This window comes from Platalea leucorodia (assembly GCF_965183815.1).
Source record: "Platalea leucorodia genome assembly, chromosome: 4".
Classification (NCBI taxonomy): domain Eukaryota; kingdom Metazoa; phylum Chordata; class Aves; order Pelecaniformes; family Threskiornithidae; genus Platalea; species Platalea leucorodia.
The window spans coordinates 929,761-942,220 of record NC_138826.1 but is presented as its reverse complement, the minus strand read 5'-3'; the positions used below and the strand labels follow the sequence as shown (position 1 = coordinate 942,220).

At 45.5% G+C, this 12,460-nt stretch overlaps 1 protein-coding gene across 1 annotated transcript in view; it reads left to right on the top strand.

Annotated features, from left to right (window-relative positions):
* LRRC27 (leucine rich repeat containing 27) overlaps nt 1-10,688 on the top strand; it is a gene marked incomplete at both ends in the record, with an annotated part of 30,514 nt that extends 19,826 nt beyond the window's left edge. Inside the window, 3 exons of the mRNA XM_082308717.1 lie at nt 5,262-5,392; nt 7,226-7,352; nt 10,545-10,688. Coding sequence (XP_082164843.1) covers nt 5,262-5,392; nt 7,226-7,352; nt 10,545-10,688 — 402 coding nt within the window. The remainder of the gene's footprint in view (nt 1-5,261; nt 5,393-7,225; nt 7,353-10,544) is intronic.
* Nucleotides 10,689-12,460: the final 1,772 nt, after the last annotated feature.

Genomic DNA, 12,460 nt, shown 5'->3' with positions numbered 1-12,460 from the left:
GGACCCAAGAAATGAGGCAATGTCAGTCCTCATTTGTATCTTTTTTTTCTCTTATAACTGGAGTTACAAGAGTCCCGTTACAGAGCAAATGCCTCTCCGGGCACTCCTGGGAGCTCCGGCTGGTTGTGCCGTGAAAGGGCAGTGCCCTGGATTTGGGGGGTGCGCAAAGCGGAGCTCTGCGTTCAGCGGTTTGGGTTGAATCTGGTGGGCGTTGGCGCTCCCTGGGCATCCCTGCACCGGGAGAGAGGGCAGATCCAGGCGGAGGGGAGCGGGGCCAGGGAGTTCTGGTCTCCCCTTCCCTTCTGGTCAGGCAGGGACCGCTGTCGGTTGAGCGGGATTCCCCGCTCCTAAGAAACGTCTGTCCAGGTGCTCGTGATTGGGCAGGGGGCAATCGTTTGGGCCAGTGCCAGTCAAAATGAGCCCGCTTCGGTGGCGAGTTACTTCACCAGTTGTGTGCGCAGCAGCAGAGCGACCGCTGGGAACAGAAGCTGAGCTTTCACGTGCCGTGACCTGCCCTACCCGTGAATCGGGGCTGTCTCTCTTTTCTGACCCTCCTTCCTTCTCAGGCGAGATGCTGACACAAAGGCAGTGTGCGTTTAGCTTCTTGTTGGACGTCGGTGCAAGCATTCCTTAGCTTTATCAACAGGTACGGACAGAATATAGAGGTCAAGAGGAAAATACTGGGAAGACTTTAGGAAAGCATCCATAACAAGACACTGCGAACAATGTCTACTGTTTATGAAACTATTAATTTCTTAGGCATTATTAGAGTTAACGAGTATTTTTAAAGAGACAGTGGAAACGAAGAGGATTACTCTGTTGATGTGCCAGGCAATGGCAGTACCAGGAGAAGTACCCTGAAACTTAGGACTGACACAAAGAAGAGCTGGAGAATCACTGCGGACATGCAGAATCACAGTAGATATCTTAATGAGACCTTTATCGATCAACCTTAGAAACGTGATGGGTCAGATTACGTTATCCAGTAGAACTTTTTGTGGTACAACTGTCTACTTCTTCTTTATGTTCACTCAAATTTACTCAGTATCTAAACTTACCGACTTTCACCGCAGTCCGGAGATGAACCGTGTAGCTTGTTAGCGGTCCTCTGAGCAATTTCATTACTCTGCTCGGCTTCTGTTTGAACCTGTGTCCTGCTCTTTGCTGCAGTATTGCTCCCCTGCGCTGGGAAGCGAGCGTCGGTCTTTGCAGTTCCCGTCCTCCTTCGGTTAATGCTTCATGAGGAGGCCCCTGGTATTTTGTTTCTCTTTGTTAGGAACCGGTATGTCTAATAAGTATCATATATTGTTCAGCTGTAAATGGCTAAGCGTGCGAACAAGAGTAGTGACATTCACCTCTTAAATTATGGTTTTAAAAGTTTGATATAAATTAACTTTTTCAGCAGTAAAGAAATGCTTCAGAAATGGCGCAGCCAAGCGAAGTTGATGAAAGAAAAAAAAGAAACATTTAGATTTTCACCTACAGATGCAGATACGGTATGTAACACAAAATAGCAAGGTAGGACACTGGGAAAAAACAATCTAATAATGATACTCTTTGATTTCTTTTCTTTATAAGCCCATGTATTTAAATTTAAACCTTAAAAAGGGAAAAACAGGACTTCAAATGCCAGCACTTTGGCAATGGCTTTGCAGACCCTTTCTCAAATATCCACGTGGACTGTGGCTCCTGCGTGAAGTGCTGCAGCCCCGTGCGCGGTGCAGGAGCTGCCAGATCCTTCAAACTGCTATTCAAAACCTCTAGTGGCTCCAATAATCGGGCTACTTGGAGGCATTAAAACAGAAGCCTGTATGTTCAAATATGGTTTTTTTAAATTATTGAATGCCTCCAATATGAGATGTTGCCTCTGCCAAACTGAATTTGAAGTCGGCTGGATTTTCTGGTTCCTCCAGGGATTTGTAAACGCTGGCACATGAGAGGAGGGGACCTCTCTTCTGGTTCTTTCCGAGTGTATATAAAAGGCCTGGAAAGTAACAAACGTTACAACAAAAATCTCAAAAAAACCAAAATTATCCCGTTAGTTTTGCCATTAGATTCTCCTTCCTTATAATACAGTATTGCAAATGATGAGATGCTGAAAATGAATACACGTGATTTTTCCAGTGCTCTGGTGTGCAAATGAACTGTAACAGATGCTGAGTGGGGCAGTTCGAGGTGATAGCTGCAGGAACTTGAAATGCTGCGAGAGTTGTCCTCTGGCTGTGAAGAACTCTCTCATCTCGGGTTCATGATTGCTGGGCATACTGCTGCTAACCTTGGAAGTGTAGAAATACACCCACGTTTTTCTGAAATATCAGTAGGTTTCAGATGAAAACGAATGACATCCCTCCGTGATAAAAAGGAGATTTGTACAGGTTTAGTGTTACGTTTTATTGATAGCTGCTTAGCAATACCTGGTGCTCAAACAATAAAAAAGGACCCTTGTATAACAGATTATAACTTTTCTAGAAATGCAGGAAAATTTGCAATTCAACATCTGACACAACCAAACAATTTTTTGTATGTTAAAAGTAAAAACAAAGCAGCCACACTTCCAGCTTACCAGGTATTTTACTGTTTTGTTTTGTTTTGTTTTTTTAAATTTTTGAAACTAAGCCAAATTATGTTACAGGCTTTCCTGTGTAAAATTATCCTTTTTGTGGGTATGGACCAAACCAACGTGGGTCACTTGCTTCCTGCTCTCTCTGCACTTTAAGCTGATGATGTAGGTGCGACGGTTCCCGAAACTGTCCTGTTTTGTAGCAATATTGGACATCAAGGGCAATTTCAGGATGCTCGAAGCAGGAGCACGACCAGAAGCAGGTTGTGTGAGAAAAATGCATATTTCTGCTGCGAAGAGCAGGGGTCAGATCCGCACAGGCAGGTTTTTGTGCTGGGCGCTTGCTGGCTGAGGTCCTGCGGGAGCCCCGAGACCTTCCCTGATGGATGGCGGCTCCCGGGTCCCGCTTCTCTTGTTGAAGCTGAGCAGTCTGCTTTCTCTAGGTACGAAGGTCTTTGTTTTGGCCAACCTGACGGTTGTTTTTAGGACTGCAGAAATTCGGTTAGCATAGAATAGAATTGAATTTTGAATGACAAGAGAAGGAGTAAGTATATTTTTACGTGATACATTTAAATATTCCTCATTTTTCTCTTCCATGTTCCTACATAAATAAATGGGGTCGATAATGTGTTCGCTCACAGAAAGCGATTGTGGAATTTCTCCTGTAAAAGTTTTTTCTTCTTTTAAAAAAAAACCACACCGAACATATTTAGGTACTTACGATGGTGTAAGCGATACACGTCCACAGTGATAACAAAGGATGGGTTTCAGACGGCGTGAGCGCGGGAGGCCCCCGAGGCTTTAGGAGCAAGGTCGCTCCCTGCGTGTCCGTGTGTCCGACGCGGGGTGGCACCGCGGGACCGCAGACGGACTGGTGCGCGTCGCTGGTGCGCGTCGCTGGTGCCGAGCTCGCCTCGGTACCTGATCAGCGCTGACATCAGTCAGAGCTCTGCAACGCGTTCTCGCATTTGTATGTTAACAATCTTTAACTTTTGCTCTCGTGTCTAGTGTATTTCTCTGTTCTCTGATCATCTTGTTAGAAGCAGTTTTCAAGTTTCTTGAGTGCTCCAGAGAATATTCCTTTATTTAACCCTAAAGATTTTAGTTTTCAAATTGTTCTTGTTGGAATGGAGGGGGGAACACAAGGCAGCTACCCTTACTTAATAAAACTTAAAATATTTTTACTAAAATTATGGGATTGTCTTGGATTTAGAATCCTAGCTTTGAGTAATGATGATAAAGGCATGGGTAGGTGAGTAATGGTTGCTTGTGGTTGCCGTTGCATGCCTTGACTTTCCCCAAAGTAAATATTCTTTCTGCCCATACGTGTCAAATCAGCGTGAGCATGCCGTGTCGTTTCTGCTCTGTCTTCACCTTCATTGGCAACGTCATCAGGGATGGTTCTGGAAATGGAGTCGCTCTATGGCATTCTCCTCCTACTAGTTGATGGCCTTTCTTTGCAGCAGCGTGGCGACAGAAGCATACTCATAGGCAATGCTATTAAAATACAATTGGCAGTTTTATTGTAAGCCAGTTTGGAGGTACGCTTTTGCACTGAGAAAAATGAAGTGCCTATAAAATATTTCACATCTACTGCAGTAATTTTTCTCAGTGCAAAACCTTGGGAATTTATTAACTTGAAGTATAGGTAAGGTGGTTTGTCTGCGAAATAATTTGGCTTCACAGAATAGTTTTGAGTTTTTAAAGGTGTTCAGCCTGTCAGAAAAAAAACCCAAAATTTTTGTAGCTTTATTTGGAAAATGCTGAGGGAAGGGCCTAACGCTACAGCCAAGGGCTGAGGTTTCTGGGAATGCGAGGAGTTGAACATGGAGGTAGGGCTTTGACTTACCTCTTCCACAAGTGACTTCAGAAGGCTTTTGGGCTGTATTCTGTGAATAACCCTCTATCCTCTGAAATAAAGAGAGAGGGACTGTGCAGCCCCGCGGCCCGAGCACCCGGCAGAAGCCTGTGAGGGCGGGGTGCCGGCTGCTCTTTCACTGGGGCAGAGGAGGACGTGGAAGCTGCCTTTCCTCTGCAAGCAGAATAGCGAGCGTCGGCCCTCCTGAGCCTCTTCCCACCCTCTCTCCTGTTTTATCTATCTGCTTGTTTCCCCAGATCTTGGGGAAATAAGATTCTTGTAAGTAAAACCGAAATAAATATTGCATCTCATCTGTGAATGTTACAACTTAACGCAATAAAAACATAGGAGTACAAGATGCAGAATTCAGTTGTAGGACTCTGACTTCAGGCATTGCAGCCTTAGCAGAACTCATGCGCACGGTCGTCATGCAGCTCCCCTTGGCCGCCGCAGCATCGTTATTAATTTACTTAAAAAAAAAAAAAAAAAGGTGTTCAAGCCAAGCCTTCTCGCAGCTTTGATTTTTGCTTTACTGGACTCTGTATTAAGCCCACTTACAGAAATGGAAAAGCGTTCACGCTGTGTGACAAGTGTCTTCCGAGGAGCACATCCCCGAAGCGCGTAGAGCATCGTGCGCGCGCTGCGGGCGGCCCAGGCGCCCCAGCCCTGGGCTGTCGGGGAGGGTCAGCGACCGCGCGCCGGCCAGCGCTGCCCGGCAGCCACGGGTCTCGAACCACGACTGCAGCGAGCGACAGCCTTTACAACGTTTTTAATTTCAATATGGAACCAGGTTTTAATTGGTATCATTTCCATATAATGTGTTAGCATTATATTTTGCTGTAGATACCAAAAAATGCACCGTACGCTACTGATAAGATCGGTTACTGCACCATGAAAGAGGGAGCTGAGAAACGGGATTGTACACCTGAAATAATGGCAGAAAGGTTGCTGAAAGTAAAAGATGAAACTACAAGGTGAGCGCTAAGAAGATAAGATTATAAACTGTTCCTACAGCTATTGATGACTTCCATTTAATTTTGTTAGTATGAAAATACTCATTTCTTTTTTGCTATCCTGTGAAGTAGAAAATCTTGCACCCTAATCAACAAACACTGTGACTAAGAGAAATAAAAAAAATCAAGTTAATTCTAGGCTTACTCTAAAAAAAAAAAAAAAAATTAAAAGACAATCACTAGCGCTTCGAGACTTGCACCTGAGCTGTATGCATTTGTTCCTTCATGTACAGCGCGATACCAAGACAAGAAGCACGCTGTTAAAGCAATTCTTATTTTATTATAGTAATAATTTATTTTAATAATAAACCAACTATTTTGTATTATAGTATCTCTCATCATCTTAATACAGGGAGCGTGAGCCAGAGGGCTGACTAGAAACTGAGCATCTCTGGTCCTTTTTGCAAAACGAACCAAACAAACCTCAACTGATGGATGGCATCACCGTGGCAGGCTCGTCCTGGAGCATAACTTTACGTACTTGTCTCGGTTGTTCTGGTCTGTCAGCTGGGCTGGAAAACACTTGAAATCATTCTCCTTTGTGAGAGTTTTAAAAAGGAAAAAAAAAAGAGCAGGGAGAAGTTTGAACATGTCCCACATTTTTAAGAGCCTGTAAAATGTCTGATGAAGCTGGTTTTAGAAAGTATTCAAATTAAGTTTCAGGGCTTTTTTTCTGTTTGGTTTTAATGTATATGGGGAAAGCTTGAAATGTTCTGTTTGTTTTTCTGGTTACAGGATAGGTTGGTTTGCTCCATTTTGCACGTCCAAAAACGAGTGTATCTTTACACGAGGCTGTAACTTGACTAACTGCACGAGCATGTTCTCGGTGATAATCTCAGGACATAACTACTAAACAGATGTCTGTAAATCAAGGAAAATTTTAATCAGCTTTAAGGAAAAATACACTATGTTATACTACCTCATAATATGGAAGAGAGGTGTTACAGATAGCACGGCTATGGCCAGACAGGTCTGATGGGCACAAAAAGTAAAGTACAGTAAATATATTTATTCAGCAGTCATTGATATTTCAGTCCTGTTCTTGTATTGGCTTTCATACCTGCATAAATATCCTTCGCGTGTTGGAGAGGGCTGTTCTGTAGTACTCTTTTTCGTATTTCTGCTGCCCAACATGATTTTAAATTTACAGGCAAGACGGTCGAAGTCGTTTGCATACGCTGTAGGTGGCTCAGCCCCTTGCACTGGGTACAGCTCCCTTGCCCCTTCAAATTCCTGTTTTGCTAGCGTGCCTTCTGCAGCATTTAACTCGGTTCCACCTACGGCTTGTGCCGAGCTCCCCGCCCGTGTTTCCCCCCTTGAATTACAGGACCTCATTCAGCTTCCCTGACGGTGCGTCCCTCCTTTTTTCCTTTTTCATTCCACTGCCTTGTTCGCTGAAACTCTTCCAGCTTCCACAGCAGCCGTGCAAAGGACCCACCAAACCCAGCCTGCTGCACTACCCAACTCTGACCTGTCCCCGGAGCACCATCGGGCACATGCACTGAGCGAGGCGAGGGGCTGGTTTACCTAACTAACTAACTAACTAACTAACTAACTAACGAGATCCCTGCAAGCGTAAGAGCCAATGCAAGGTACAGCAGCGCAAGGCCACCGCGTGGTGCGCACACCACAAAGTGCATATTAGCAAAGGCGACGCCGCAGCATTTGCTCGTTTTGCTCCCTGTGTCTGTATTTATATTCTTGGCAGAAATGTGTTAAAACACTTGAAACTGGCAACAGAAGGGGCAATGAATATAAAGCAACTGAAATAATAATTTTACCGCGTTTACTTAGATCCCTCAGAGAAAAGAAACTGGAACAGCGCGTCAAACAGCACACGCAAATGATGAAAGCAAGAGGAGAAAAATTAAAAGGAACATCCCAAGGGGAAATGAAGGAAGCAAACCAAGACACCGGGACAGTGAGTATCTTCTCTTTTTCTGGAAGTACAGCAAACACAGCGCTCTGTGCGGGTGAACAGTTGTTAATTTGACATTTCACTAATTTCACAAAAATCTCAGGTACCAAATACTTTAAAATTAAAACTGTTAAAAATTAAACATTGTATTTTTGCTCATGCTAAAATCGTGTGTATGTATGTATACACGTACACACCATGCACATATATAAACAGACATAAGCATCTGTAGCGCCTTGAGTCTTTCAAAAGCAAAGCCAAAATTCTATGAGAGAAGACAAAACCCGAGAAAAGCATAAAAGATGGCCAAAGATTATTATAAAACTCGGTAGACAAGGATGATGATTTTTATCACGTGCTGTACAAGCCATTCAATGCAAGTGGATAATACAGCAAAAAGTTGAAATTCAAAATTATCCATTTACAATTGGAAAGAGGACTCGTAAATCTATACCTTGAGACATCAATAAGTGTCCTGGCTGGGAAGAGAAAATTTAGAGCTGTCATTAAAGTTGATGTTGCTGTAAAATTTATTTGCTTATTGCAACATTATTAGGAATTATTTTGTTGTAACTGAAAGTATTACTTCAGTTTTCCAAACTGCATAGCTAGTCAGAATGAAGTTATATATCTTTCAATAAAACGAGTCAATGCCTTGCACTTTGTTTGCTGTGCATAATCCAGATACTCAGCTCAAAACCAGTTTTGCCTCAAGAGCCCAGACTGATTTTTGATTCCCATGGGTATGAGTTTGCTGCTGGTACTGACCGGCCTCCGCAGGGCCGTGCCGGCGATGGCCGTGCGGCCGGGCCAGCGCGCTCCCCCAGGGACCAGCGAGCCGCTTGCTCCGCTGTCCCGTCTCCTTCTGCCTGCCGCCATTCCCTGCCGTGTGTACTGCGCTGATGATTTTGTCAGATTCAAAAAAGCAAACTATCTTAGAAATAAGAGCAAGTACAAATGCTCTGTATGGCTCTCTGAATGCCATGGCGCACTGTGTACGTACCACGCCTTCTAATCAAGCAAGGAAGCCCTTCCATTCATGTGTAGAGGTAGTATCGGTGGTCCTAAATTTGGCAAAGCCTTTTCCCAGTAAAGAATTACATTGTAGTAATAAACAAAACCCTTTTATAATGCAGAAGGAATATGAAACAGCTCCAAAACTGTTTACTTCCTCCAAAGAGGAGCAGCAGTCCATCAAAAGACCGTGCCATTGCAGCTCCTTCTCACGCAGTCGTGAGAACTTGTGCCTGCTGGGAGCCACCTACGTTTGAACCTTCCGCTTCGCTGCGGGCTTCCACCTCCTGGGGAGTCCTGGCAGTCACCGGGTGGAGATGCCGGCAACGCACAGGGGGCTGTAGCTGTGTGAACTGATCACGTATAGGCCGTGGATTTCATAGCCTCATTGTTGCAGTGTTTGCACCACTTTGCAGTGCATGTACTTTTGGAAAAAAGAAATTCTGATTTTATTCAAAGCATCTTTTGGCCTCAAAACCGAAGTGATCTAATGCGCTGAAAGCGCAGCCTCCATGCTATACACCACAGGGCAAACAAGTCATCCATGGTGCAAAGCCTCTGTGCCTATGCCAGGAAAGAGCGTCACTGTTCTAAAATTACCCACGTCCCACAACGTCGCACGCAGCACAGCGCGCGCTGCACGCTCCCAAAATGGAACTCGTCCCTCAAGGTAGGCACAGGAGTCGCGTATGACACCACCACCCTGGCATTTAGGAGTGGACTCCGTCGGGGCTCCGCATGTCCCGCGCCGCGGGCTCCCGGCGCTCTGGGAGGGTCTCTGCCCTCATGGGGTGGCACACGGCTGCAGGGCAGGATGGGCTCGGTTGCCCTTGCTCTTTCCATTAGCAATCTGCCCTTTGGTTTCCCAAATGCACATTTGAGAGTCCTGACACTACTTAGGAGATCCTCTTCCTTAATCAGGATCCCCAGGCGCTCGGTAGCGTGGTGGTTGCCTTGCAAAATGTCTTGTGGTTAGCTGCAACGTCAAGCGTGTCTGCACAGACTGCTGCGTGCTCAGTTAGGAGCCCTGCAGAGCAGGGGAACTGCTCTGTCTGTCATAGCCTGCTAATATTTTAAAAGTGGTGATTGCCACCCAGAAAGGAATGCATCACTGGATGGCACCTGGGGAGCTGTGGGGTTTGAGGAGCTCGAGTTCATTCGCCAAATCTGAGTGCCTTCCAGCTTCGCAGCGTGCCATTAACACCTGGTGCCTCGTGCTGGCGCAAAGGCGCGCCTTTTGCAGGGTGCACGCTTCGAGCAGTGGAAGGATGTAATTCTATTAGCTGAATTGTTTTCTTTTTTTTTTTTTTTTTTTTAAGTTTTTTTAAAGTTGTTTTAAAAAAGATGTATGGAATGGACTGTCAGGAGCCAAAGCCTGCAAAGATCTACTCGGGGACTTCACTGTGAGCTTTTGTGTATGAAATGTGTGTCAGCTTGGCATGATGATCTTATTCTGGAACCCCTAAGGTCATTGTATTTTGAATATGACTGTATTGTATTCCATAGTATCCATAACATACTGAACAGCAAAAGAAATAATGTTTTAAAATCTCTGGTTGTATTTCTAAAAAGCAGAATATTTTCATGAAGACTTGCAAGAGCTTTACTGAAATTCCATCAACGTTCAAGTTTATTACAATTTTGTGAAATATCTAAGTGAATGAATATGAATCTTAATCTAGTAAAAAGTCTATTTGCATACCAATATTGAGTTGAGACTATTCACAAATATATTTATTAGTAATAAGTTTAGTAGTACATATAGTTACTCTTTATTGCTTTCAAAATCTGCTGAGCTGTAATGCTCCCAGCCCTTTTACAATCAATAGCTTCTTTATTCCTACCAACTGACCTATGCGTGTATTTGCACTAATAGGATTAAAAAAACCTGTTTGCATTTCACCTATTTTAAAACATGCACATATTTAAATGTTAGCGTGTGCATGGGACTGGAGATGTAAATCCCAGCGCATTCTTACGCTCGCACCGTTAACACGGATGGGCGAGTCCGTGCAAGTGCGTACTCCAGCTGTCGTGCGTGTACGGCGCTGTGTGGGTACGAATGGAGGCTGCAGAAGGAGCAGGTAAAAATCCGGCCCATCAGACATATGCACTACTTTCGGGTCTTAATTATATATTCTTATATAGCCGTTCCTTTCTTTGTTTTGTTTTAAACCCAAGGTTGATGATCTAGAGACCAAGCTAGCCAAAAGAAAAGGAGGACTCCCGCTCCAGGAGTATCGTCTCACGGCCTTCACGGGGGAGCTCCCACCCGGCTCACCAAGAAAGCAAGCTCAAAAGATCTTTTCCAGTAGGAAATTCTGACTGCCTAGAATTGATAAAGTGTGAAATGTTTACTTCATAAGAATGAGAATTACAAAAGCCTGTTCTTCTCACTTAGTCTTCCCGACTGCATTTGACAACGTTAAACCTATAATGATAATCCATCTGCTTTAACTGACTGTACAATTTGTCTCTTTTAGAAGATCTGTGGTACAGGGTTGTAAAGGGTTTTCTTCAGCCTCTCTGCACATTCTTCTCAAGCGCGCTTCTATAGGCTTACAAAAATCCTATGAAAATAAAATTCAAAATTTGTCCCTAAGGTTTGGAGCAGCCATTTGTAATTTTACTAATATGAGGAACTGTGTACTCCTAGTTAGCTAATTGCATGAATAACAATCTCTGGCCTTGCACTGTATGTCCTGCTCATATCCGACCAGTCTGGGGTTTCATCACAAATGCTGTGTTTAATGTTAAATCATAACGTTAGATTTAAAGCTACTCTTCAAATGTAGAATAACCTTATTTGCATTTTACTGTCACGAAGGCTGCGCCCTCCTCCTGGACAAGAGGCAGCAGGCAGGAGCACGTCTCGGGGTGGCTGTTCTTTGGTCTGGAGCCCTGCTGATGTCGGGGAGCAGCAGAGCTGCCCCTTCCACACCTGGGAGCCTTTGGTGGGGCCCCGCCGCTGCCGGCTGCAGCGAGAGCGGGGGACCAGAGAGCAGAGGCGAACGAGGTGCGGGAACAACTGAGCCTGAATCCCGGCAGCGTCGCTCCTTTGAGACACGTGGAACTGTGCAGCACCAAGACTGGAGTTACCAGGACGGGGTATCGGGAGCTTTTACCGTCTGCTCCCCCAGAACAGCAGCAATGCTTTAGAGAGGGCTTTCATACAGAAATGTGTTACAGGAGCTGAACTGGTGCCAGTGATCTGCCAGTACCTCGGGAGCCCCGGGAAGGGGGTCACGGTACTGGATTTAACAAATAGCAGAGGTCTTCCTCCCTCCCGTGCTTTCTGTGGCCTCCCTCTGTCCCCGCTGTCTCTCTCCTCCCCTGCCGTGGTCCCATCGTTTGTCCTCCTGGGACAGCGGAGGTACCTCAGGTGGGTCTCGCCTCCACTTGCTGCTAGGTCTGCGTGCCTTAAAATGCTGGAAATTTTAGTCACAGGAATAAACAGCAACGCCACCGAACCTCTCTATGGGGACAAAAGTGGCAGTGTTTGTCAGGGAGAGGTGAATACGCAAAAGGTGGAAGTTTTTCTTCAGGAAAAACGTGGCGCAAGCCCACCCGATCCCGCGCAGCAGAGGTTCTGTAACGGTGACGCTGCGTTAGAGCTGGCGGGGCGGGCGGCGCTGCCATCAGACCTCTCCCCCAGCCTCCCGCGCTCCGTGCCCGCCCGCTGGCTCGGCCACCCGGGATCACGTCTCTTGGAGCCTCCTCATCCCACGCAGGCTACCACCGAGGCTCGCTCGGCCAGTTCTGCTGCCACACGGAAAGCTCCGAGCAGCTCCTTCGGGTTTGCTGCACCTTTTTGGAATGGATGCTATTCAGAGTGACATTAATTTGATCAACTTTTGACGAGGTTTCCTTTGAATGTCCATAAGACGTCTGTTTATGCAGTCTGTCCGCTGTTTCTGTACTGGTTATTGTGTATTGATTCATTCCGTGTATTCCAAAATGCGCTGCATCTGGCCCAAGTTACGTTCCGGGTCACCGGATTTAGTGAACGCGTGTGACAGTCGAAACTGCCTTCGTGATTTCTGAACGGTTTTGGAGGTGGACTTTCTGTCAAAGCCTATCGCCGTGTTTTGGAGGAT